We start from the raw sequence: 27,933 nt of genomic DNA on the forward strand, positions 1-27,933 counted from the left end.
CAACATATCCAGGATATCTTTTCCTTATCCAGATTCACTAAGCGGGACAATTGCAATCACGCTAAGCGGTCACACGACGGCGGTTATCAACTCGGTAGATCGACCCAGGTTTCTCCAATCTGGATATGAGCGCGTGCACATAAAAGGGGCAGTGTTTTCAGCGCATGACCAATCGCAAGCATGGAGAAGTCCGCTGTCAGAGCCGCTTATTTCAGTAGCGAAGAGCAAACAATAATTTTACGGAAATATGATGAGTATAGGCATATAATACAGGCAAAAAGCAACACAGTTGCAGCTGCAAAATGCAGGAAAGACAGCTGGCAAAAGATCGCTGACTGTATAAATGCGTAAATTCATAGGGATATAAACATATATTTGAATATTCTGGGAATCTTAATCTTAAACTGTAAACCATGATCAGCAATATTAAAATAATAAAAGGCTTGCAATATTTCAGTTGATTTGTAATGAATCCAGAATGTATGACATTTTTTTTGTTTTTGTGTTTGCATTACAGAAAATCACAATATTCTAATTTTCTGAGACAGTCTGTATATATTGGTTCTATAACTATTGTTGTTGACCGATAACTTGTGCTGATGCTGTACCAAAGAATTGGGTTTTTTTATTTATTTTATTTAATTTTTTATTTTTTCAGGAGGGGGGTGTTTAGTATTTTAAAGTGACTTCTCAGAATGTTCGAGGGACGAAATTGAAAATCCCTTTTTTGCTATCCCCTTACAAATGCATCTTCTTTTTCATTTCTTCTTGATTTATTTATTTAATTGGTATTAGTTTTGGATTGACTGTACATCGGATTTTGGGTGATGATTTGTTTTATTTATTCATTGATTGATTTATTTTTTATTTTCTCCTCCACCTCTTTTTTCTTTTTTTCCTTTTTTTTTGGATCGTTCATACAGGTACTCTTCAGGGAAAGCAAAGGGGTTTTGGTGGTCCCTGAATACGCGTTCTCTTCGGAGGGATCCTCTCACGATCCGCTTCGAAAGGGCATGTCATTTTCCAAGAGAGCTGATTGGTCAGTGGGCGGTGCTTTTACACCCGGCGATCTGTATCTCGAACATAACCTGCTCCGGAGCAGGTTAGCGGTTCAGCATAAGTTACCATGGCGATGTGCCCCGCTAAGAAGTGAACCACCGTCGTAGTCCTGAAAACCCAGGGTTAAACCTGAAGTTACCTCGCTAACCCCAAATCCCGCTTCGTAGTACAGGCCCCTGGTATCATATAACAGTCAAAGATGCTAAAAGACTGTCTTTTTTTTTTTTTTAATATTTAGACATTGTGTCCAAATGTCACACGCCTCAGGTTTTTTTTTAAGACAATTGATTTAGTTCCTAATGCTGCGTCAACCCTGGTGCTGAGGGCCGTGTCCTGGGTGTTTTACATGTTCCCCTGCGTTTACACACCCTGACACAAAGGACTGTCATTAAAAGACTTGATTACAGTAGCTGATGAAGACCATAAATTAGAATCGGGAGTACTCATACAGGGAGATATTTGAGACATGCAGGACAGTGTCCCTGGAGGACCAGGGTTGGGAAATGATGCATTGTCCTACAAAAGAAAAGAGCTCAAATGCATGAAAGTTTGGATATTTTGTGTCAAATCAAACATGATTAAAACAATTCATTTCAGTTTAATGACTTTAATGATTCAAAGTTTATGACATATACAAACTAAATATATACAAACATAATGTGACTAAAAGATTAATTTAAAATGCAATGCAATCTATTTTTCAAAAGCTGAATATGGAAAACATTCTAATGTTAAAGCCTTTTTATTCCTCCTGTATTAAAGCTCAGACAGTACAGTGCATTACAGTTTTATTTTGTTATCCATAATATCTGTTTTGATGCAAGAAAATAAAAACATTCAGGAGAATTCAGCAAGGTAGGATCAGTCATGGGATTTACATCCATTTAAACCAACTTCAAGTATTTATTCTGGTTTTACTTCAGAATAAACCATCTCATCAGCTGCAGGAACTGGTTTCCCTGTAGAAGAAGACATGATTGAAAACATTTCAGAGTAATGTCACAATCAAAGGTGGGAACTTGTTTCAACAGTTGTAGCTGCAGACTTTACTGACCTTTGTCTTTCTTGTGGACCCGAGCATATAGTTGAATCTTGTCTGAAACAAAACACATGTTGGCTTTGGTTTCTTTTTATACTTTTCTATAAATCTTAGAAACTAATATATGTCCATGGGTGACATATTGAGAGTCCATTTAAAATCCAAACACAAATATTCAGAGTTTACACCTACATGAAGTTGCGAAAGTGTCAGCTTGCACAAAAGAACAGCTACAAATCTTTTAGTTTCGTTGTTCTTATGGATCTTACCTGTGGATGGTTTGAACTTCAAATCAGAGTAAACCGATTTTTCCTCTGATTCCTTTTTCTTCTCTGTTAGAAGGATCAGATGAAAGTACTTTGTTTAGATAAAAGCATCATAACTACTTTATAACATTAGTTCAGGGTTCTTGGCGTCTACAAAAATACTCACTCTTCTTAGTCTTGATGTTTTTAAGCTCAATTGAAGAATATGTGATGTCTCTGGATTCATCTGTAATCCAGTTAGATTTTATTGTTAGACTTCAGAGACAGTCATTCATTTATATCTGGATCATTATTCTCTCAGATGAGCCAGGACTTCCTATCTGGTTTATTGATCAGTACAGATAGTCATCATAGTGGGTGAGTAACATTCATATGGATGTTGACAGCGATAATCTTAAATTAGCTTTTAATTCTCTTCTAGAATCATTGGGCATCTCACAAAAAGTAAACAAACCGACGCACTGTTTTAATCATACCCTGAATCTTGTCCTCATCCACGGTGTCAAACCCGATAATCTGTTAGTGTCGCCTGTAAACTCCCTCTTATCCCACCACTATTTAATAACGTTTGAATTTAACATTGTCAACGTTCAAGTGCAAAATAGGATGTATTATTTTAGCAGATCTTTGTCTGATGAAGCTATTGCTAAATTTAGGGAGGCCATTGTTCATCTTATGACAGTGGAAAATAGTGAAGTAGTCGAGGCCAGTGACCTGGGTTCTACCTCTGCAGATGTTGATTTCCTTGTTAGTAACACTGCAGATTTGCTGCACTCAGCTTTAGCTGCAGTTGCTCCTTTGAGAAGGGTCTCCAACTATAGGAGCTTAACTCCCTGGTATCATTCAGATATCCGCATGTTGAAACAAAAAGTGCGTAAAATGGAAAGGAAGTGGTACTCTTGTAAGTCTGTAGACTCCTATTGTGAATAGAAAGATAGTCTAATAGTACTGTATATAAAAGAGCCATTAGCAAAGCTAAAACAGCTTATTATTCATCGTTGATAGAGGATAATAAAAGTAACCCACGTTTTCTGTTCAGCACTGTAGCCAGGCTGACAAAACGGGTAATATTGAGAGTTTTGTCTTCACAGTTTCGGGGCGACTGATGTGGACCGTTTGTCTGCGGTCACTGCACGAAGATCTGACCTTTGACTGGTGTCATTTTAACAGTTTGTTAAAATACTTGATAATAACGACTTGGATCAAACTCTGACCTGAAAACATATAAATAAAGCTAAATGGTCCATCCACTTTACCTGTTGTTGAATAAACTGAACCAATTTCACCAACTTCAGGACCTTTGATTGACTCATAGTGACAAACATCACCTTCAAAAAAATAAATCAAACCAAGGTTGAATTATTATAAACACTTTTTACCAGCAAATAGCAAGTATATGCATTTCATAAACTTTCAAATGAGCTAAACAGAAATAAAATTATCTAGAAGAAAGTGTTAGAAAACCTTCGAGAGGAAAAGCGTATTGATCGTGTTGACCTTCATTCACGTCTGTAGCAGAACTCTGATTTGTGCGCTGAGACCTGGTGGATCCAAAACATTTGATAAAATAAGTTCCTTAAACACACAGGATGCAATTCTGTAAACTAAGAGAGAGGAAGCTTTGTACCGACCTGATGAAGCTCCTACCTGGAGGCACATTAAAGAAAAAGCTATAAAGGCATGCTTTTTTTTAATAATAAGTGAAATCAAGTTATTTAAAAGAATAAAAGTTCTCACCTTTTGACTTCTTGTAGAGACACAACAGCAGCAGAAGACAACTCAGTAAAATTACAGGAACCAGCAACCAAACCAGAAAAAGAAATGAAGACCTCTCTGTTCTGGACACCGCTGTAGAAAAAGAAGAAAAAATAAAAGGTTTTTTATAATCCCTCTGTACCTGCAACCACAGAACAACTGAACGTTTACTCACATTTTACTGCCATCCAACTCTGTGGTGAAACGTTTCCTGAATGTTCACACTTGTAGAAACCTTCGTGTGACTGTGACACTGCAGAGATATTCAGCTCCCCTCTGCCATCATTCTGGATAAGTTTGTCATTGTGATAGAAAAACACACTGGAAAGTAGATTTTGTTCTCTCATTCTGCAGCTCAGACTAACAGAAGCTCCTTCAGTCACAGGATGGACGGGGTTCACCAGGATGATACCAAGAATACCTGGAAAACAGAACATTCAACTTCTGATTGGGATTTGTTTCACATCATGCTTTAAATGATCTTTTATATAATTGAATGCACATTCAGTTACATATTTAGCAGTTTTTCTAAACCACAAATGAGGAAAAATAATTATTCTGCTTTTTGAGACATTTCTACAGATTTCAAATTAAAACAGGACTTGAAGATTGAAGATTTGAAATTCTATGGAAGGTTTAGCAAATGATCTACTAAATGTACATTTGTATTTGCAAAAAATGTTCTTGTTTTTTAATCAATCACCTTAAACTGATAGAAAATGTTGTACGTTGCTATCAGTGAACCTCCAAATAGCCTTAAACATTTGATACCGATACATTTGTCATAATGTCTAAATGATGAAAAACTGTGATGAGACTCACTCTGTCCAGTGATGTTGACTGCGTTGCTGAATGCTGATCCAGACTCACACCAGAACACTGTATTTCTGTGCAGCAGTGGACGAACAACACATGTTGATCCGGTCATTGTCCCCCAGATGGAACAGGTAGTCGTGTAGTTGTCAAGAGTCAACCTCACTCTCCACTCAGTAGAGTTTCCCTCACAGGTCAGTGAGACAGAGTCAGAGCTGAAGTGTTGAACTCTGTCAGGACTTACTGTGAGAGACGCTGAAGGATGAGGATCTGAAAAACAAACCATCATGACGGATCAGACCTCATGGTGATGTATCGTTTATACATCTGTAACATTGCAGGACCTTAAACATCCAGAACCAATAAAATACAGTTTGTAGTCTTTCAGACAGCAGCAGAAAACATCAGTGTTGACAGAGAGGGAAAACAATAAACAAGTGTATAAACTGACCTGCAGACCAGACCATCTTAGTCTGACTGTAATGAGTGTAGATCACTGGGTCTCCTCGTCCAGCTCTACATGCATATCCTGCTGTGTGTGTCTGTCCATCAATGATGTAGGAGTCCTGTGCAGTCCCGCTGGTGCTACCAGGTAGCAGCTCATAGATGTAGGACAGATTTGGTAGTTGAGGAAGAGCTTTATACCAGTAGAAGCTCCATCCTGCAGACGGATGTTTGACCTCACAGCTCAGAGTCACTGAGACTCCAGGACTCAGCCATGATGGAGACACAGAGAGGACAGGTTTGGATGCTGTTGGAGACATTTGCTGTTATTGAAGATAGTTTATATGAAACGTGTGTATCCTTCAAAGATAACATAATTATGTCTCTGTGAAAATCTGTACTCAGTATACAACAACTATGTGAAAAAAGATGAGACTCACTTTCTAAAATTGTCAAACTGAAGGAATCACTCCAACCTGTTGAAAGATGTTTACTTTTCATTCTGCCTTTACACTTGTAGTTTACACTTGTAGTTTGTAGTGTTGATGAATAAACTGGAATAGTGAATTCATTTAGATTTGGTGGTTTCTTTGAGCTGCTGGTCGTCCATTCATACTCCCACTCAGTGTCTCCTCCGTGGATTTCACATCGGAGTGTGATCTTCTCTCCTCTGTATATCTGAGGCCAGTTGGGGTGCAGAGTCACAGCTGCTCTGTTTGGAGCTGTAAACGTTCAAGAAACCATCAAACAAGAACAGACAATCAACATTACTTGAAGTATTCATTTTAACGAAAAATTCATAAATATAATCATTATTTTTTAGCTTAAACTATTTCAAATAAACGTCTTTAAACTCACCAGCTCCATAAATGTTGACTGGATCACTGAAGTTTGTGTAGTAAACTGGTTCTCCTCTTCCTCCTCTGCACCAGTAGATTCCTCCCTGTGAGACACTGATTTGTCCATCTGGCTGGAAAACAGCATCTGGTGAGGTCAGCGGTTCAGAGGATTCCTCGTCTCTGTACCAGTAGTATCTCCAACCAGATGATGACGGGTTCACTGAGCAGCTCAGAGTCACTCTGCCTCCAACTGGGATGAGTCTGGTGTCGGCTCTCAGTTGGGTCTTTGGTTCATCTGTCATGGAGATGAGAATATAAACGATTTACTTGTTTCATTGCTATCTAAAGCAAGCTAAAGTTAATTGCTGTACATCAGAATTTGACTCTGGTTTAAAAAAAAATAGATCAACATTTCATCTCTGCAAGATGAGTAAAAATAAGTTCCCTTTACTGGTACATTTGGTGTCAAATGTTATAAGGTGGAACTCTTTATATGATTAAAGATATAAAATGCATTGATTGTGTAGTATTCCATCCTACACGCATAGAAAAACATTGTATGCACAATTTATACATTTAACTAAAAATGATTTATCTGTTTCATTGTAATGAAAGACACATTCTGTACGTTAGAAGATGACAACAGAAAGCTCTAACACCAATTACAAATAAGATATCCTGGTAAGAATCATGTTGAGTTGAATGGAGTGTCTGACTCCGCCCCCTAAAACCAGCTGCTATGAACAGAGACATAAAGTCACGGTTAATGTTGTTAATAACCCGCTAACTCGATCAACTTTTAAAAAAAAAATAAATAAATTACATGTACGATTACTTTATGAGCCAATGTAATAATTACAGTTGAGGGAGAAAGAAGGATTGAATTATCCATCTAAGACTTAAACATGTCATTCGTGAATACATAACTCGATAAGAAGATGGGAAGTGCAGGAGACTGGAGCACAAAGTTGACAAATCACCAGGATTTCATAAAACAAAAATATGGCGACACACAGATAATAAAATGAACAAAATGAATTATTATTGGTTTAAAAAAATGTATTTTTCAGAACTTGGAAAAATCCTTTCAAATACTGTCACAAGATCTTTATTTTTAAACTTTATATTTATTTTTGATACATAGTATATAATATAATAATTATTATGTTGATTGAACACCTTTGCTGGTGAGAACTGACGTCTTTCAAAATTACCTGTCATTCGGAAAATAATTCAGTTCTTGTTGAGTCTAAAAGTTTGATTTAACTTTATTTTCTAAACAAATGAAAGATCAAACTGTATAAAAATATGTTACAGTTTCTGCCACATTTGTTGTCAACCGTCAGGGATATTAAAAATAACTTATTTACACAATTTATACGTTGGACCAAACATTCACAAACATGACTTACATGATATCAACAATGTGAAGGCTTCACTCGTCTCTGTTGAAGAATACGGGTCGTGTCTGAGTCTGCTCTTACATGTGTAGTCTCCAATGCTGGACTCAGAAGCAGTGAAAGTCCACGTTTTCTCATATTTCCATTGTGTATCTGAACCAGATCTTCTCCATCCATACTCCCACTCAGTGGTTTCACCTCCCTGAACCTCACATGTCAGAGTGATCGTCTCACCTCTGAATATCTGAGGCCAGTTGGGTTGTTGCATCACAACAACCTTGTTTGTAACTGTTTCCACCAGATATAAAAACACAATCAAGAAAAGTTATATTTTGACTATTTTTGAAAGTATTCATATTTAAACAAACTAAAAGAACTTACAGGTTATCTCACAGGTGACTTTATCACTTGCTTCACTTAAGAAGATTTGTTTTCCTCTGTATCCTCTGCACCTGTAGATGCCTCCTTGTGAGACGCTGATAACTCCATTTACATTATTTGTTCTGACTTGAACTTCATTTGTGTTTGAGGTTTGTCTGAACCAGTCGTATTTCCATCCAGCAGAGTTCTCCACAGAGCAGCTCAGACTCACACTTCCTCCTACTGGTGTGGTTTTTGAGACTTGAACCAGTCTGGGTTTGGGTTGATTTGCTATTATTAAAAACATAAACATGATAATTATAAGCATTAAAGTAAAATATGAGGTAAGTTATTTTAATCTTTCTTTTGTCTTCATTACAACCACAATATGACGCATATGTTTAAAATGTGAAAAGAAATATGTTAATTAAAAATTTGAGTTTTATTCCTTCATGAAGTGAAACATTTGAGTTGAAACTTGAGCTGCGTTTGACAACTGAGAAACATTTGTGAGGACTGAACACTTCAAAGCATAAAGTTTATATTGTTATTAACAACAAAAATATGTTAATTAAAACCAGAAAACAACCTATGAAGTTATATTTGTATTAATTACTTTATAACCTCAATACACCATTTTAGAATCGTGATTTAATTTTGCTATTGTTACAAAGATCAATCATTTATTTAGTTCACTTCTTTATTTGACTCATTTAAAAAAAATTCTGAGATCGTGCTCAACGTTTGATGTTTCAGGTTTTTCCAAAATAAATAACTTACAGATATGAAAATACATTAAATCTGTAATTAATAAAACCAAAAGTAATATGAATATATGAGCAGGACTCAAACATGATAATAACCATAATAAACTTATTCATGCTGATGAAACTGAGGACTTACCTGATACAGTTAAAGAGACAATATTACTGTCCTTTGTTACATCTGAGGATCTACGTCGACCACGACACTGATATTTACCAGTGTGTGAGAGGTATAATTCGTAGCGTTGGGGTGTGTCGAACCAAGAATCCCAACCATCCATGATGATTTTATATTCCCAGTCATTGTTTCTTCCTTCCCTCATGTCACATATGAAAGTAACAGACTCTCCAGCAAAATAAGTCAACCAACTGGGTTCAATAGTCAGAACAGCATCTAGAACAACACAAACATATAATCTGTAACGTACAACACTTTTATAAACTTTGATCATCTCTCTGTGTTCAGGTACGTGCACTGAAACCATTTGGTAGATATAAAACCAAACAAAGTGACAAAGGATGTGTCTGACAGTTATGCAGCAGGTTGAGATTAATCTAACAATAAAGAAAAAAGTTTAAAAGAGCATCACCTTGAGCTCGTCCGGTGTAGAGGAGAGAACACAGCACTGCAGTGAAGGTGGGAATTACAGAGATGAATACACTTATATATCTCTCAAAATCAATATAAGATTGCAGCTGGTACTGTTTGATGTACAACATAAGAAAGTAAGATGTACAACTGCTGGTGAATAGCTAATATAAAACCATCAACAGTCGTCTAGAATCTGAATGATGTTTCTATCAAAAACTGTCTAGGTTTAAGCAGAAAACGTCATCATGACATACTCACAGAATAACTCAGAGAACAAAGTGTGTCCCATCGTCTTCATCAGATCTCAGTCACCACTAATTCTTGGTGGAAAGAGAAAACAGTTAAACAGAAACAAAGAACAAGAAAAACTGTTAGAAACCAATGCTGCCTCATGTGTCCTGTAAATACTGAACGTGACATTTATTCTAACTTCTATTTCTGTCTTTGCTTCCTTCCTTTAAGACACAACTAACACAACTAAACACACTTTGACCACAGCTCACTTTGACATGTGGACACGTTCTCTGTTGGAAACGTAGACTAGATATTGTTAGATTCTCTGACATGTGAATATTTCCTTTTGCTCGGTTGGTGAGAAAAATTCAACTGTTTTGGTTAAATTCTGACAAATTAAATTTCTTTTGCAAAGACGACGCAACAGTTTTGAGACGCAGCAGTTTAAAATAAGTTTAATTAGTTTCAAATAAAAAATGCAACGCAAAGCACTTTACATAAAACATAAAACAATAAAACTTGAGCCTGCTTTTAAAAGCATCAACAGTCTCTGAGGTTCTCCGGCAGGTTATTCCACAGACGTGGGCCGTAGTGATGAAATGATGCCTCACCGTGGGTTATGGTTCTAACTTTGGGAATGATTAAAAGGCCGGTGCCGGAGGATCTCAGGGTCCGCCAGGGTTTACAGGGTAAAAGCAGATCAGACAGATAAGAAGGCCCGAGACCGTTAAGGGATTTAAAAACTAATAAGAGAACCTTAAAAATCTGTCCTGAAGTGCACGGGGAACCAATGCAGCGATTCTAAAACTGGTGTAATGTGAGCCCGCCTTCTGCTCTTCATCAGCACATGAGCAGCTGAGGTTTGTAGTAATTGGAGACTAGAAATGCTCTTTTTGGGAAGACCAGAAAGCAGGGCATTATAATAATCAATACGACTGGAAATAAAAGCATGCATCAGCACCTCTGTGTTTGCCCGAGAGAAAAATGGCAATGTTCTCAAGGTGATAAAAAACTATTGTTGTGTTTTTGATATGAGGAATAAAATTAAGCTCAGAGTCAAAAATAACACCCAGGATCTTTACACAGTGTTTTGGTAAAAGTTTCTCTCTTGGCTTCAGGACCAATAATTAAAACTTCTGTTTTGTCCTGGTTGGGAACATTTTGTCAATGTTCCTTTAGAAAGTTATCTGCCATCCATGACTTTATATCTAAAATTGATTAGCAAAGCAGCAGACTTCCTGGTACAAATGTGACCATCATACTGACACATGCTGTATTACAGTTCAATACTTCTTCTACCTCAACTAGTGGAGGCAGATGGATCCTCCCTGATCTGGTTCTGGAGGTCTCTTCCTCTTTAAAAGGACTTCCTCTGTCCTTTTGTCAGACATTTTTATAAAAAATTGGTATTATATTCATCTCAGTTGAATACAATTCTGAACTGGACTGTATAAAACTTGATTATATTTTAATATAACAAAAATATAAGACTGAATTTGTTTATACTGTGCTTTAATTTCAATTAAAGATTTAATTTTATTTGAATTTAACTTGTTTACTTTCTCTGTAAAATTTCCTGAGACAAAGTTTGTAGTAGATGGAGGTTTTACAAAGAATTTCAATTAAAGAAATACATTTATTAAGGCTGCTGGATATCATTGTTAAAGTCAAATATGTGCAATAAACAAAAAAACACATCTTAATAGAATAACTGAAGTAACAATAAAGACGGTTCATCGTCTTCGTCACTGTATTGTACTCACTGATATCAAAGCAGCATAGTGAGTGTTGTTAATCCACCACCTCCACCAACAGAAAATCTGCTCTTCATCAAGTTTATATCACAAAACTGAGCTTCAATAATGTAAAGTATCTCATCAGCTCGATGCAGGAACGATGTACTTCTCTGTAAGTTCTGGGGAAACTCTTCTTTTTTCTTGTAACCATGACTTCAACCACAGGAAGTGAAGGAGGACGAGCTAAACAGAAATAGATTGATGAAATGAGAGATGGAGGAAGCACTTCTGACACTTCTCTACTATCTGATACTTTACTCAGGGGTACTGGATGACCAGGGTTGAGAACAAATGTTTTAGATGTTGTAATGCATTAGTATACCTGACTCTAATTAATGGTCATCATGTCACCAAGGTCTGCATGATCATTTGTATCATGGTTGTGATGAAGCAGGAAACATCTGAAACATGCAGGACAGTGGCCCTCGAGGACCAGGATATCCCTGATCTAGCTAATGGTTGAACCGACTGCGAATCAAAAGATTTGATATTACAAATACATGTATCTTATTGTATAACTTCATTTAAAATGGTACAAAGAAGATCCTCCCTCTCATTGTTTTCATGGAAGTGAAATCAAACAACAAACACCAAAAACATCTTTTGAAGCAGATCATGGATATGTTTATTTCTGCTGTGAAGTTGACTTTTTAATTTTAGAGCAAAAGGAGATTGACCTGTTTCTGGATCGAGTCCCCGGAGGCGAGGCGAGGAACTGCAACTTGTATTTACTTCTGCATCGCCTCAAGCTGGAAGTGAGATTGGTGTTAGGTGGGTGTTTGTGCAGCGCAGACCTTCTCCACTACACAACTAACTTTGGAGTTAAAACTATATCGTCACATTTGAAATGAAAAAGTCAACTATTCAACATTTTATTCACTGCTCGAGTACTGCCTATATCTGTCTATCATGATTTTTTATTTCCACCATGGGAATGGGATGTTTTGATGTTGTAACATGATTAAAAATATCATCCAATAGGACACCTCTAGAAACCTTCCACAGAATAAATAGTCTTGTTTTGTTTAATATTTGTCATCTAAGATACACAATGCACTAATAATTGCAGGGTAATGAGTGTATTTTATTGCTCGAGTCCCTTCCAAACAACAATTTGTGGACGTGACTAAAATATTTGAGAACAAATGTTTTTACAAGTTTTTCAGTATCTTTTAATTTCTGTGTCCCTGTTTAAAAAGATCTGATCATTTCAGGGTCAAGTTGCTTGTGTTCGTGTGTGTGTGTGTGTGTGTGTGTGTGTGCGTGTGCGTGTGCGTGTGCGTGTGCATGCGTGTGTGTGTGTGTGTGTGTGTGTGTGTGTGTGTGTGTGTGTGTGTGTGTGTGTGTGTGTGTGTGTGTGTGTGGTCAGGTTTCAGGACAGGGTTTTGATGAGTTTTAGACCTCTACTTTTCTCACCTCTGAGATGAATGTTGTTGCCGTGGTTACTGTATTTACTGCACCAAAACAAACAGCTTCAGCATGAATGTGGGTGTATTTTATTTACAGTTTATCAAACATGAGAAAACTAAAGTTCAGATCAAAACACTGATCTTCAGCGATGTAAAGCATTTCTTTATTTCAGTGTGGAAGTAATACTTTCCTACAGATTATGATAAAATTTTGTTTTTTCATTGTGGTCATGAGTTCATTCACAGGAAATGAGGAAAGAAGAAAAAACAGAAACAGTGTGGTGAAGTTAGTGTGAGAAGATATATTTCTACCTTTGTTCCTGTTGCAGCAGAAAATTCTCTTCAAAAATGTTTTCTTCACAGAGAATCAAACATTTATTTGAATAAACATTTATTTTTTACTTTAGTTTAATCATGCATCGGTACACGGGTCAGCTGGTCTCATCAGAGGCTACGTCAGCATCTTGAAACATTGAGGGATTCGTCTCCATTAATATACAGTTTAGACTTCATCCACTAACTAAAAGATGTTGTCAGGTTTTTAAAATCAATCAATAATTACAAAAGCATCATCTGATTTCATGATTGCTGCCAGTTCTTTGTATAACTGATAAACCTGACTAGTCATGCTGTCAGCTTGTTCTTCAGCTGTGTGACAAGAGCTGCAGACTGGTAAACTGACTGTCCTTCTTCACCTCTCTTTTTTACTGCCTGTATGATCTCACTGCTCAGCTGCTCTGCTGTCTCAAGTCTCCATCATGAAAGACAGATTGATGGATAGGTAGATGGTGTCAGTAGCTCATAGAGCACAAAAACACTACACACATAACTAGATGAACCCTCAGGAGTCTGGGGTACATTTGACCGTATTTGACTAATTTTGAATTTAACTTTATATTTCACCTTTAAACGGTCGACGTTGCCTCGTTTGGTATAATTATTTTCAGTACAACCTCACCTGTTTGAAATCAGGCTTGATTGTGTTGTGTAGTTGTGTACAGTACGTTTGACACTAAAAGCCAAGCATCGTCTTTGAGGAAAATGGAAATGGTCCTCACAGAGAGGAAACCAGGGTAACCTCCTGCAGACACAGTCTGAACATGAACTCCCGCCAGAAAGTCCCTGCTGGGGTTTGAACCAGGAACCTCTTCACTGTGAGGCCACAGTGCTGATCACTGGCCTGCTGTGCTGCTGTTTAAACTTGGTTTCAAAGTTTTCATTTTATCATATAAATATATATATACTTTAAAAGTACATATTTAAAAATGAAGTGTGCAACCCCAGAAGAAAAGGTGCAGACATGTCAAAGAGTGCTGTGGTCAAAGCAGCTTTATTTCTGATAGTTAGTTAAGGAAGGAAGTTGTGACGGCCGTATCCATCACAAAGGTGGTTAGGTAATATCCATCTACATTTGTTAGGTTTGTTTGTGGTTTAAGTTACAGGCGATAGATTTGTTTTGAGTTTAGCATTTGTTGTATATTGTGACATCACACTGTATTCTGAGTGAAGTGCACACATTTAGTTCATGCTGTCATGTCTAGATAAATGGCTACTTTTCTTTTGTCGTGGAGTTCAGTGGAGCAAGCGTAGGGACTGACGAAGCAGACAAAACCACCGTCTGTGATGTCAAATGAGCTTGACTGTGTTAGTTTCTGTTAATTTTCTGTGTTCCTCCCCCTTGATCAGTTTTTGGCTTCTTTACTCCAGTTGAACTTTTCATCATTAACCAGAGGAGGGCGCTGTTTACACTGATGCAGGTAGAGTTACAGCAGTCAGTGGGTCTGTTCAGAGGCTGCTTTAGTTCATATTTGAAGATTTTAATGCACTAAACTGACCTGAAGGGTTAATGTTGCAGTCGCTATAAAAGCTGGTCAAATGCAAAGAAATGCAAATGTAAAGAAAGAAACTTGAAGGCTTCCTTTATTTTTTTTTCAACAAAGTAAACACTGAACCATCATTTTTGTTTCAACATTGTATAACTATTCTACCATTTGTAAACACATAATTTTATTGTCAGATTTTGTCATTTACATGATATATCTCACTTTTATTATCAGGTAAAGTCGCCCTGTAGTGGTCACACGGAGAAGCAGCCTGACATGTTTTCATGCTTCTGTGGTTTTTAATCTCAAATAGAAGAAAACACAGTTACAAGAGCCTGGTCTGGAGGTGAATTATAATAATTGATACAGAACTAGGAGGAACACTCAGCGTGGTCCACATCTACTGAAAAACAAAACAACCAACCAGTATTTAGTGAAAACACAACTGCTTCACTTATTTTATTTTTTTAGATACATTGAGACGTGGGGTCTCATTTCCAAGAAACACCTGTACTTGTTTGGTAGAACAAACAATAAAGTACAACAATGAATAAAAAAAACAACTACAATTTCAAATCAAATCATTCATAAGCTCACAAATTCTCTCTGTGCTTGTGTGGGTTTTCTGTCCTGCTTCCTGCCACAGTCTAAAACCATGTGTGATAGGTTAATTTGTGATAGTAGATGTGTTCAGTCAATCAAGGAGTCCAGGATCCAATTACAGACTTGAGATGTTAGCTTCAGGATCTTGAGCTTTCTGAAAAGCTTTTCTGGGAACAGTAGTGTTGAATGCTGAACTGTGATCAATGAACAGCATCCTCACACATGTGTTTCCAAGTGCAACGTCAGGGAGATGTTGACGTCTGTGGACCATTTGCAGTGGTTTGCAGTAAAGTGAATCCAGTAACTTGAGACAATGAAGACAAAATTATGGGTTTATCTTCAGTCTGAAAAATCGGGGGCACACAGGATGGAGAGTTGGGGTCCTCAGAGAACAAAACAGACTTCATTAAATGCATCTTTACACTGGGACACGGCACCAACAAAATAACTAATCTGGACATATTCATATAGCTGCCAGAAAGCACAGCTCTGAAATATTTATGTGAAAAACCTGTCCTACATGCTGTATTATTAAATGAAAGGACAATCAACCAAGAACTGAGAGAATAACTTTGTGAAATCAATTATTTACATTTTGTATCAGTTTTACTGCAGATCTCCTGCCTGCAGAGCGTTTCTGCTGCTGTCTTACCTTTGTTTCTATTTACCAGGACAAGTCTCATCCAGAACTCCAGAAATCAATGTCAGTACTTATAAGTTCAGTGTAAGAATGAATGTGTGTTTTAGAATAGGAATGTGTGTTTTCTATTTCAGTCCCACGATTCAGCATAACTTTGAAATGTCGAGGTCACATGGCTATAAAGTTGTTGAAAAAAAACTTCAGAAACATAAAAAAATGGCGTCTGTGTGTTTGAAGTTTCATGGTCACGTCAGTGAAAGAAATGTCTGTTTACTTTAAGTGAGGTTAATACTAATTTATTATTTAAGTATGAATAAATAAAATAATAATCTATCTTTAGGATAATAAACACAATCCAAATTCAAAATCATGTGATGGACGAGTTTTGGAATCTTTTCATTTAAAAGTTAAGCACCTTGGAAGAATTGAAATTATTATAATATCTTCATAACATCATATCGTCACATCTGGTTGAAACATTTGAATAAAATGTTGATCAATAGGGAAATTGATCAGAACCCAATATGAATCAGTCAGTAGTTCACCTGGAGAGTTTAGCTACAATTATAACAGAGCAGCCAGTTTTCTTCATGCTGCACGTGAACACACGTGAGAAATTCAGTTTAATATAATTTTACTTTAGATAAACATGTTGCATGTAATTTAAGTCTGATGTGATTCAAACTAAAAAAATTATTAAGTTAGTTTTTCTAACTTTTGATCATGAGCTCAATGATGAGATCAATTATAACAACTTTTCTATGAAGTTTATGCTGAAACCCGACTGGGTTGTTGTTGCATGTAGTAATTATAATAAACTATTTAAACTGTGACAGCGATCTGACAGTATCATTGTTATTTAAGGACTTAATTGAAACATAAAACAGTTTAAATGACCAAAGTCTTGAAGTTTTTTTATTAAACCTGAAGCCAACAGATTCTTTTCTTTCTTCCTGCAGGAACATTAATCACATCTTTTTTGTTTTTCTTTCTTTGTTATCAACATTCTGCAGGAATGTTAGGACGGTGTTCATAAGAAGTTTTCTATAGACTCGTCCCATCTGTGTCATTTGTGTCTCCTCGTCTCCTCTCCTCCGTCCTCCTGCCTGTGATCCAGGTATCAAATGTTTTGGAGGATGTTTCAATTCCTAAAATGTTCCTGGAGGAGAAACGAGGTTTGTTGGAGGAGATATTGGAGGAGATATGAGAGAAGATGAACCAGTGAATCATTTGTAGAAGTCTGTTCAGCATCTGTAACATCTAAAAGAAGCATGAAACACTAATCTCACACTTGAATCTGTATTAAGACAATATATGTTGTGTAGTAAATATTTTATTAATTACTATTGATACATTTGTAGATGATTAAAGAAATAAAAACATTGTCTTCTTGACACTGTAAGTGTCACAAGGTGTGGTGTTGAGGACCCAAACGCAGGAGAGAGAGAGGGCTGGAGGCAGGAGTTCTCAAAAAAACACAAGGGTTTATTCTATAAAGGGTAAAAACAAAAGCGCTGCTTGGCAGGATCAAAATTAAATCACGTACACAGGGATCGAAAACCAGGAGCACATGGAGGGAACAAACAGTACGGACCGACAGGGAACAAAGGAATGACAAGACCAGATATACACAGGGGATAACGAGACACGACGAGACACAGGTGCAGACACAATCAGGGCAAATGGGAAACAGGAGGGACAGAACTGAAACTCAAACTGGGGGGAAGTGTCAAACCCTGACAGTAAGACTATGATCTGCTACATTGCTCATAACAGTGTTTTATATTTGAGAGTACAAAAAATACACAACCTTTAAAAACATAAAAATACAAAAACTGACTGCTAAAATAAAGTTAAAGAATGCATAAAACACTTAAGAAGAGAATAAACATGAAAAATAAAAAAAGACTTTCATAATTCCTCCACAAGTAAAAACAAAGTTCATACAGTTCTAATGTTATAACATCATAAATAAAAAAATACAAGATATAAATGTAATTGTTGATGTCCAGAACAAAAGATGCTGACTTCAAAACTAATATATCAGAACACAAAAGATAACATATTTCAAACATTTGTCTGTTTCTGCATTTTGACACAAAAAAACACATTCAGATGTAACTAAAACTGAAAAGTGAAATAAACATATTTTGACCTTCAGGTGAATATAAACTTTACATACTTTTTTTCTGTATTTTTTTCTTTTTCTTTATTCTGGTTGGTTGATATCATCAGTCTGGAGTGGGGTTTAAAATGGAAAGCAGCTGTTAGGATTCATTTGTACAGCAGAAATAAAGTAATAATATTCAGGTGACTGTATTACAGTTTTTCTCAATCACTTTGGTACATTTTTCCAATCATTCTTGCAATTTGCAGAAGATCAAGTGCATTTCTCAAAACAGTTTGAACAAATAGCAAAACACTGTGGATCACCTGCAAAAGCCAGTCTCTTGCTCAAAATCCTTAGTCCATCCCTCAAAAGCAAGTTTTTGTGTCAATATACTTGTCAGTGCCATCAGAATGTTTAATCATTGTGTCATTGTGTACAGATAAGACAGTCAAATTCATTAGTCATGTTGGCAATTGAAGGCACTTTGAAGGGACATGTTGATGTAAAATGTGGTTTAGGTTGTGATGACAAGTGTTGTACATTTGACCTCATATAATGTATACGTGTAAGATTGATTGGAAAAGACAAGATTCACATTTACAGAATGACTTCTTCATTGGCAAACATTGACATTGCAGTCCGTAAAGAAAAAAAAAAGACAGCACTGCACATAACAAAGGTGAAATACAATACGTAAGTGTAAACATAGGTCAAAAATATAAACATAGGTCATACAGTAGGTAAACAAAAACATATGAACAACTCCCCAAATTCTAATCTCAATCCTGATCTTCAGCTTCTTCCCGTTCCTGTCTGTTAGGCCACAAATTCTCATCCACGTCACACCTGATGTCCTCCCGTGCAAGGCAGCGTGGATAGTATCTTCTTGCATGCCTAATCCATGCTCTGCAGGAATCTGCAGTAATGTCTTGGCATGCTGCATCCATTGCAGCAAGAAGGGTAACTTGTGTGTGTGGCTCTCGGTCATACACCTTCCACCTCCGGGCTGAGAAAAATTCCTCAATGGGGTTGAGGAATGGGGAGTATGGTGGTAAGAACTCCCTCACCATTCTGTTATGGTTTGCGTACCACTGCCTTACTAGGTTTGACTTGTGGAAGCTTACATTGTCCCATATTATGGCATATTTGGGCTGGGCCATATTCTCGGCTGGGCCACCTAGGATATGATCCCTGTACAAAGTGTCTAGGAATGCTATTAGACGTTCAGAGTTGTATGGACCCATCAGTGGAATGTGTGTCAGCACACCGTTATCTGATATTGCGGCACACATAGTTATGTTGCCACCCCTTTGGCCTGGCACATCAATGGTGGCTCGATGTCCAATAAGGTTTCGACCCCGTCTTCTGCGCTTTGTCAGATTGAAGCCAGCCTCGTCCATGTAAATGAAGTGACAGGGTGGATCACTAGCTTCCAGTTCCATCATGCGCTAAATACAGAAGACAAAATGTTATTTTTGGAATTACTGCATTACATGCATTTGCAAAAGAAGTTAGATCAAACGTATATGACATATTGCATCTTCTTTTCTACAGCCATAGCATATGTGCAAATGCCACACTTACAGTAGTGTAGTGTACATCTTTACATTACATTGCATTTGGCAGACACCTTTTACTGTAAACCCAAAGCGACTTACAAACGAGGACATGATTCAAAACATGGTCTACAAGTGTTGCTCTGATTTCATCAGGAACACGCATGTGTCCGACTCTTCTGCCTCTTCCTCTTCCTACTCCTCCACCACGCAGCATCACCCCTCTTCCTCTCCTTCTTCTTGGCTGTTGTCCTTCCATTGTCAGACATTGTAACTTTCTATTGTGCTCTGGTTACCTATATACTCCCCAGTAGATTGTTCATGAGATGCTCCCTTGAGCTCATTCAGAAAACTGTCGATCATTGGTTGATCAACTCTTTTCATTAGAGAAAGTCTAGATTCACCTGGGAGGAATTTACCAATTTAGATCATATTTACAGACAAATGTCTTATGGAAATGTATATATGCTTGACATGTTATGATGGCTTGGTAAATCATTTTGCATGTGAAGACTTATATGATGAACTATAGCCTAAATGTTTTGGGGAAAGAGACTATTTGATAGATTCCTATAACAAAGCATTTTGATTAGCATGACAAAAGCAATTGTTAATGTACGAAAAAACTGAGAATTGTACACAATCATTTGCATGGATGGACAAAAGCATTTGCAATTTGTTCAATGCAATGAGAAACTGCCTTTTTCATCTGCACAAATGGCATGATGATGTGAAAACTGAACAAGAACTTTTGAGAATTTCAATTCTGATGTGAGAAATGTACCAAACCAATTGAGAAAAACTGTAAGAAAAAAAGAGAATCGAGCGATATGCAGTGTTTTCATGTTGTTTTTCTTCTTTTTTGTAACTGCACATTGCACTAAATGAAATTCAGTTTTTGCTACCACACTTACACCTGGGCTGATTAACTTTTTATCTCATTGTGTGACTCATATTGTGCATCAGTGTAAATCTGTAAATCCAGTTAAAATCTGTGGATTACGTGATTCAGTAAAGACAGGGGAGACTCTGAATGTTATATTGAGCAAACCAATGAAACATAATGATATTTGCGACAATTGAAAGCAAATCATTTTCTACACAGCATCAATGAGTCATCAATGTGTAAATAAAGCAGACAGATTGTTCAGGGTCTTAGAAGTGCGTGATTTGACATCTTCCACTCTGCTGCCATCTAGTGGTAGAATGTGGACATTCATTAATGCAGCTGACGAACTGAACTGATGACCCACAACTACCTGCAGGACAATGATACCAACACACATTTAAACAGTTTAGATCAATATTTTTAGAATATTGTTCTCTCAGATGTGAGTCACTTTGGATAAAGGCGTCTGCTAAAAGACACTAGTATTAGTAGTAGTAGAACGTTTTTTTTTTTTTTTTTAAATAACAATCAAAATCTGTCCGAACTGAAACAAAGCTGTGATGCGTGTCTGCAGTAGTGAAACTGCACTTGTTTAAAACTTGAACGTTAAAAGAGATTGTTCTATGTATTTTGATAGATAGATAGATAGATAGATAGATAGATAGATAGATAGATAGATAGATAGATAGATAGATAGATAGATAGATAGATAGATAGATAGATAGATAGATAGATAGATAGATAGATAGATAGATAGATAGATAGATAGATAAACTTCTGACTGGTGCAGGTGACTCTACCTGCAGTTCTTGTCTTCATATTGATGTAAACACCCTCTTGTTTGTGATGATTCCCTGTGAAGATAAAATATATTTTTGTGAAAACAATCTTAGTTTCATGTATTCATGCTCATGGTTTTTAAGCTAATTGTTCATCTGAAATATTTGGTCAATTACAGTATAAAAGTTATTTTGGACACAGCCTGACGTTAGATGAAGTATAATTTAGTAAATGTTTGGAAGATGTTCTGTACCAGTTCCAGTATCTCCGGAGGGTCTGATGGTCTCATAGACATCAACAGAACCTGCAATAGAAACATGTTTATTTATTGAAGTCTCTTTAATTGTAGTTCAAGTTTAATTGATTTAAAAAGTTCCTTGTGAAAATTTTACATGAATAAACTCTGGATATTTTTGGTTGTGAATAATATTTTTTCTCTGATGACCACAAAACAAAACACAAATGAAAAAAACAAAAAAAAAACAAAACAGTTTATTTTCAGACCGTGGAGAAGAGAGTCGTATTCAACAGTTTCAGGCTGGTTGACTGGTTGATTTGTGGTGGAGTTCTGACTGCTGCTGTCTGACTGGATCCACCTAAAACACAATAAACACAGTTAAATAAACACAGAAAAGAGAAGAACTGATGATTTATGGTTAAAATGAAAGAGAGATGTACCAACCTGATACAGCATGAATCTAGAAAATGAGATAAATGTTTCAGATAGTTAAGTTGTGTGTTTTTCCAGAGTAAAGGTTTGTATAATAAAATCAGTATATATCCGTATAAATTATGACTGACAGCATTTGAAAACTAAAATTAACCCTAACCTGGAGGCACATTAAAGAAAAAGCTATAAACGCATGCTTTTTTAATTATAAGTGAAATCAAGTTATTTAAAAGAATAAAAGTTCTCACCTTTTGACTTCTTGTAGAGACACAACAGCAGCAGAAGAAAACTCAGTAAAATTACAGGAACCAGCAACCAAACCAGAAAAAGAAATGAAGAACTCTCTGTTCTAGACACCGCTGTAAAAAAAGAAGAAAAAATAAAAGGTTTTTTATAATCCCTCTGTACCTGCAAACCAAGAACAACTGAACGTTTACTCACATTTTACTGCCATCCAACTCTGTGGTGAAACGTTTCCTGAATGTTCACACTTGTAGAAACCTTCGTGTGACTGTGACACTGCAGAGATATTCAGCTCCCCTCTGCCATCATTCGGGATAAGTTTGTCATTGTGGTAGAAAAACACACTGGAAAGTAGATTTTGTTCTCTCATTCTGCAGCTCAGACTAACAGAAGCTCCTTCAGTCACAGGATGGACGGGGTTCACCAGGATGATACCATCATTAGCTGGAAAACATGAACATTCAACTTCTGATTAGGATTTGTTTCAGGTCATGCTTTAAATTATTTAAATTGTTTATTGTTTTATTTTATCAATGAATGAAATAAAGAATAAATAAATAAAAATAAATAAATAAATGATCTTTTATATAATTGAATGCACATTCAGTTACATATTTAGCGTTTTTCTAAACCACAAATGAGGAACAATAATTATTCTGCTTTTTGAGACATTAACATTTCTACAGATTTCAAACTAAAACAGGACTTGAAGATTGAAGATTTGAAATTCTATGGAAGGTTTAGCAAATGATCTACTAAATGTACATTTGTATTTGCAAAACATTTTCTTGTTTTTTTAATCAATCACCTTAAACTGATCAGTGAACCTCCAAGCAACCTTAAACATTTGATACTGATGATAAATTTGTCATAAAGTCTCAATGATGAAAAACTGTGATGAGACTCACTCTGTCCAGTGATGTTGACTGCGTTGCTGAATGCTGATCCAGACTCACACCAGAACACTGTATTTCTGTGCTGCAGTCTATTAATGATACATGTTGATCTGATCATTGTCCCCCAGTAGGAACAAGTAGACGTGTAGTTGTTAAGAGTCGACCTTCTCACTCTCCACTCAGTAGAGTTTCCCTCACAGGTCAGTGAGACAGAGTCAGAACTGAAGTGTTGAACTCTGTCAGGACTTACTGTGAGAGACGCTGAAGGATGAGGATCTGAAAAACAAACCATCATGAAGGATCAGACCTCATGTATCATTTATACATCTGTAACATTACAGGACCTTAAACATCCAGAACCAATAAAATACAGTCTGTAGTTCAAACAGCAGCAGAAAACATCAGTGTTGACAGAGAGGGAAAACAATAAACCAGTCTAGAAACTGACCTGCAGACCAGACCATCTTAGTCTGACTGTAAGGAGTGTAGATCACTGGGTCTCCTCGTCCAGCTCTACATGCATATCCTGCTGTGTGTGTCTGTCCATCAATGATGTAGGAGTCCTGTGCAGTCCCACTGGTGCTACCAGGTAGCAGCTCATAGATGCAGGACAGATTTGGTAGTTGAGGAAGAGCTTTATACCAGTAGAAGCTCCATCCTGCAGACGGATGTTTGACCTCACAGCTCAGAGTCACTGAGACTCCAGGACTCAGCCATGATGGAGACACAGAGAGGACAGGTTTGGATGCTGTTGGAGACATTTGCTGTTATTGAAGATAGTTTATATGAAACGTCTATCCGTCAAAGATACCATTATTCTGTCTCTGTGAAAAGCTATACTCATTATACCACAACTGGTGGAATAACATGTCACTCACTTTCTAAAATTGTCAAACTGAAGGAATCACTCCAATTTGTTGGTTTATTTTTCATTCTGCCTTTACACTTGTAGGTTCCATTGTTTGATGAAGAAACTGGATCAATAGTGAATTCATTTAGATTAGGTGGTTTGTTTGAGCTGCTGGTTGTCCATTCATACTCCCACTCAGTGTTTCCTCCGTGGATTTCACATCGGAGTGTGATCTTCTCTCCTCTGTATATCTGAGGCCAGTTGGGGTGCAGAGTCACAGCTGCTCTCAGTTGAGCCTTTGGTTCATCTGTCATGGAGATGAGAATAAAGATGATTTGTCTGTTTAATTGTAATGAAAGACACCTGCTGTACATTAGAAGATGACAACTGAAAGCTCTAACACCAATTACAAATAAGATATCCTGATAAGAATCATGTTGAGTTGAATGGAGTGTCTGACTCCGCCCCCTAAAACCAGCTGCTATGAACAGAGATATAAATTCACGGTTAACAAGGGAGATTTTCTTCTTCATCCAAAATAAAATAAATCCATCCATCCATCCATTATCTATACCCGCTTTATCCTTTTCAGGGTCACGGGGGTCTGCTGGAGCCTATCCCAGCTCATTTCAGGTGAGAAAAAAAAAAAATAAAATAAACATTTTGTTAATAACCTGCTAACTCGATCAACTTTTGAAAAAAAAAAAAACATTACATGTACGATTGCTGTATAAGTCAATGTAATTATTACCATTGAGGGAAAAAGAAGGATTGAATTATCCATCTAAGACTTAAACATGTCGTTCGTGAATACATAACTCGATAGGAAGATGGGAAGTGCAGGAGACTGGAGGACAAAGTTGACAAATCACCAGGATTTCATAAAACAAAAATATGGCAGCACACAGATAATAAAATGAACAAAATGAATTATTATTTGTTTAAAAAAATGTATTTTTAAGAATTTGGAAAATCCTTTCAAATACTGTGACAAGATCTTTATTTTTAAACTTTATATATATTTTTTTATACAACAAAGTATTAAGTTAAAATCAGTAATTTGTTGGATACATTAAACACCCTTATTGTCTTGATTGAACATCTTTGCTGGTGAGAACTGACGTCTTTCAAAGTTACCTGTCATTCGGAAAAAAATCACTTCTTGTTGAGCCTAAAAGTTTGATTTAAGTTTGTTTTCTAAACACTTGAAACATCAAAATGATTAAAAATGTGTTACAGTTTCTGCCTCCTTTAGTGTCAACCGTCAGGGATATAAAAAATAACATCTTTATACAATTTATACGTTGGACCAAACATTCACAAACATGACTTACCTGATAGCAACAATGTGAAGGCTTCACTCGTCTCTGTTGAAGAATACGGGTCGTGTCTGAGTCTGCTCTTACATGTGTAGTCTCCACTGCTGGACTCAGAAGCAGTGAAAGTCCACGTTTTCTCATATTTCCATGGTGTATCTGAACCAGATCTTCTCCATTTATACTCCCACTCAGTGGTTTCACCTCCCTGAACCTCACATGTCAGAGTGATCGTCTCACCTCTGAATATCTGAGGCCAGTTGGGTTGTCGCATCACAACAACCTTGTTTGTAACTGTTTCCACCAGATATAAAAACACAATCAAGAAAAGTTATATTTTGACTATTTTTGAAAGTATTCATATTTAAACAAACTAAAAGAACTTACAGGTTATCTCACAGGTGACTTTATCACTTGCTTCAGTTAAGAAGATTTGTTTTCCTCTGTATCCTCTGCACCTGTAGATGCCTCCTTGGGAGACTCTGATAACTCCATTTACATTATTTGTTGTGACTTGAACTTCATTTGTGTTTGAGGTTTGTCTGAACCAGTCGTATTTCCATCCAGCAGAGTTCTCCACAGAGCAGTTCAGACTCACACTTCCTCCTACTGGTGTGGTTTTTGAGACTTGAACCAGTCTGGGTTTGGGTTGATTTGCTATTATTAAAAACATAAACATGATAATTATAAGCATTAAAGTAAAATATGAGGTAAGTTATTTTAATCTTTCTTTTGTCTTCATTACAACCACAATATGACAACAACGCATATGTTTAAAATGTGAAAAGAAATATGTTAATTGAAAATTTGAGTTTTATTCCTTCATGAAGTGAAACATTTGAGTTGAAACTTGAGCTGCGTTTGACAACTGAGAAACATTTGTGAGGACTGAACACTTCAAAGCATAAAGTTTATATTGTTATTAACAACAAAAATATGTTAATTAAAACCAGAAAACAACCTATGAAGTTATATTTGTATTAATTACTTTATAACCTCAATACACCATTTTAGAATCGTGATTTAATTTTGCTATTGTTACAAAGATCAATCATTTATTTAGTTCACTTCTTTATTTGACTCATTTAAAAAAAATTCTGAGATCCTGCTCAACGTTTGATGTTTCAGGTTTTTCCAAAATAAATAACTTACAGATATGAAAATACATTTGAATCTGTAATTAATAAAACCAAAAGTAATATGAATATATGAGCAGGACTCAAACATGATAATAACCATAATAAAATTATTCATGCTGATGAAACTGAGGACTTACCTGATACAGTTAAAGAGACAATATTACTGTACTTTGTTACATCTGAGGATCTACGTTGACCACGACACTGATATTTACCAGTGTGTGAGAGGTATAATTCGTAGCGTTGGGGTGTGTCGAACCAAGAATCCCAACCATCCATGAGGATTTTATATTCCCAGTCATTGTTTCTTCCTTCCCTCATGTCACATATGAAGGTAACAGACTCTCCAGCAAAATAAGTTGACCAACTGGGTTCAATAGTCAGAACAGCATCTAGAACAACACAAACATATAATCTGTAACGTACAACACTTTTATAAACTTTGATCATCTCTCTGTGTTCAGGTACGTGCACTGAAACCATTTGGTAGATATAAAACCAAACAAAGTGACAAAGGATGTGTCTAACAGTGATGAGGCAGGTTGAGATTAATCTAACAATAAAGAAAAAAGTTTAAAAGAGCATCACCTTGAGCTCGTCCGGTGTAGAGGAGAGAACACAGCACTGCAGTGAAGGTGGGAATTACAGAGATGAATACACTTATATAACTCTCAAAATCAATATAAGATTGCAGCTGCTACTGTTTGATGTACAACATAAGAAAGTAAGATGTACAACTGCTGGTGAATAGCTAATATAAAACCATAAACAGTCGTCTAGAATCTGAATGAAGTTTCTACCAAAAACTGTCTAGAAAGCAACTACTGCATGTTGATTAAAACCAATAGTTTCCTTTTTCCAGCTCTCAACACGTCTACAAATGAGTCTTACAGTGCTCTCTGTTTACGTGTTTCCTCTGTTTGTATGATCTAAGCAGAAAACATCATCATGACATACTCACAGAATAACTCAGAGAACAAAGTGTGTCCCATCTTCTTCATCAGATCTCAGTCACCACTAATTCTTGGTGGAAAGAGAAACCAGTTAAACAGAAACAAAGAACAAGAAAAAACTGTTAGAAAACCAATGCTGCATCATGTGTCCTACAAATACTGAACGTAACATTTATTCTAACTTCTATTTCTGTCTTTGCTTCCTTCCTTTAAGACACAACTAACACAACTAAACACACTTTGACCTCAGCTCACTTTGACATGTGAACTCGTTCTCGGTTGGAAACGTAGACTAGATATTGTTAAACTCTCTGACATGTGAATGTTTCCTTTTGCTCTGTTGGTGAGAAAAATTCAACTGTTTTGGATAAACTCTGACAAATAAAATTTCTTGTGCAAACGCAGCAGTTTAGGAATTACTTCAAATAATGAATAAATGTCAAACTTTAAATTCATGTGATCATCAGTGGACTGAAAAATAAAAACAAATATTTGTGTTTACAGAATCTTCATGTTTGACATTAACAGTGAATATTTGTTGATCAAATCAAATCAAACTTTATTTGTATAGCGCTTTTCACACAAATAAAAAATGCAACACAAAGCGCTTTACATAAAACTTAATAATGACCCCCCCCCCCACACACACACACAGACAGGCTCACACTAGTACATGGCTGAGCTCTGAGGATCCA

The 27,933-nt window shown here is 36.4% G+C and overlaps 1 protein-coding gene across 1 annotated transcript; it reads right to left on the reverse strand.

The window, feature by feature from the left end:
- Window positions 1–1,754: 1,754 nt before the first annotated feature.
- LOC133420471 (immunoglobulin superfamily member 1-like) lies at window positions 1,755–27,356 on the reverse strand. Its single transcript, XM_061710165.1, has 28 exons — window positions 27,247–27,356; window positions 26,874–26,909; window positions 26,558–26,677; window positions 25,534–25,803; window positions 25,165–25,440; window positions 23,859–24,137; window positions 23,429–23,728; window positions 22,993–23,256; window positions 22,283–22,528; window positions 22,090–22,200; window positions 21,854–21,869; window positions 21,676–21,767; window positions 21,425–21,475; window positions 21,192–21,245; window positions 8,879–9,133; window positions 7,997–8,266; window positions 7,628–7,903; window positions 6,235–6,510; window positions 5,817–6,098; window positions 5,384–5,683; window positions 4,942–5,202; window positions 4,295–4,540; window positions 4,102–4,212; window positions 3,996–4,011; window positions 3,829–3,908; window positions 3,621–3,692; window positions 2,531–2,590; window positions 1,755–2,430 (listed from the first exon to the last, which is right to left on the reverse strand). The coding sequence occupies exons 1-28, from the start codon at window positions 27,284–27,286 to the stop codon at window positions 2,216–2,218; spliced, it is 4,875 nt and encodes a 1,624-aa protein (XP_061566149.1). The 5' UTR covers window positions 27,287–27,356; the 3' UTR covers window positions 1,755–2,215.
- Window positions 27,357–27,933: the final 577 nt, after the last annotated feature.

This window comes from Cololabis saira, chromosome 20 (genome assembly GCF_033807715.1).
Source record: "Cololabis saira isolate AMF1-May2022 chromosome 20, fColSai1.1, whole genome shotgun sequence".
Classification (NCBI taxonomy): domain Eukaryota; kingdom Metazoa; phylum Chordata; class Actinopteri; order Beloniformes; family Belonidae; genus Cololabis; species Cololabis saira.

What these genes read in the sequence shown, in the direction of transcription:
- LOC133420471 (XM_061710165.1), bottom strand. Translation starts at nt 27,286, where the DNA reads ATGAAGAAGATGGGACACACTTTGTTCTCTGAGTTATTCT. An exon ending in AGTCAACATCACTGGACAGA is followed by an intron (nt 4,541 to 4,941) that starts GTGAGTCTCATC and finishes TCTGTTTTCCAG; the next exon opens with GTATTCTTGGTATCATCCTG. An exon ending in TTCAGTTTATTCAACAACAG is followed by an intron (nt 2,591 to 3,620) that starts GTAAAGTGGATG and finishes ACTGGATTACAG; the next exon opens with ATGAATCCAGAGACATCACA.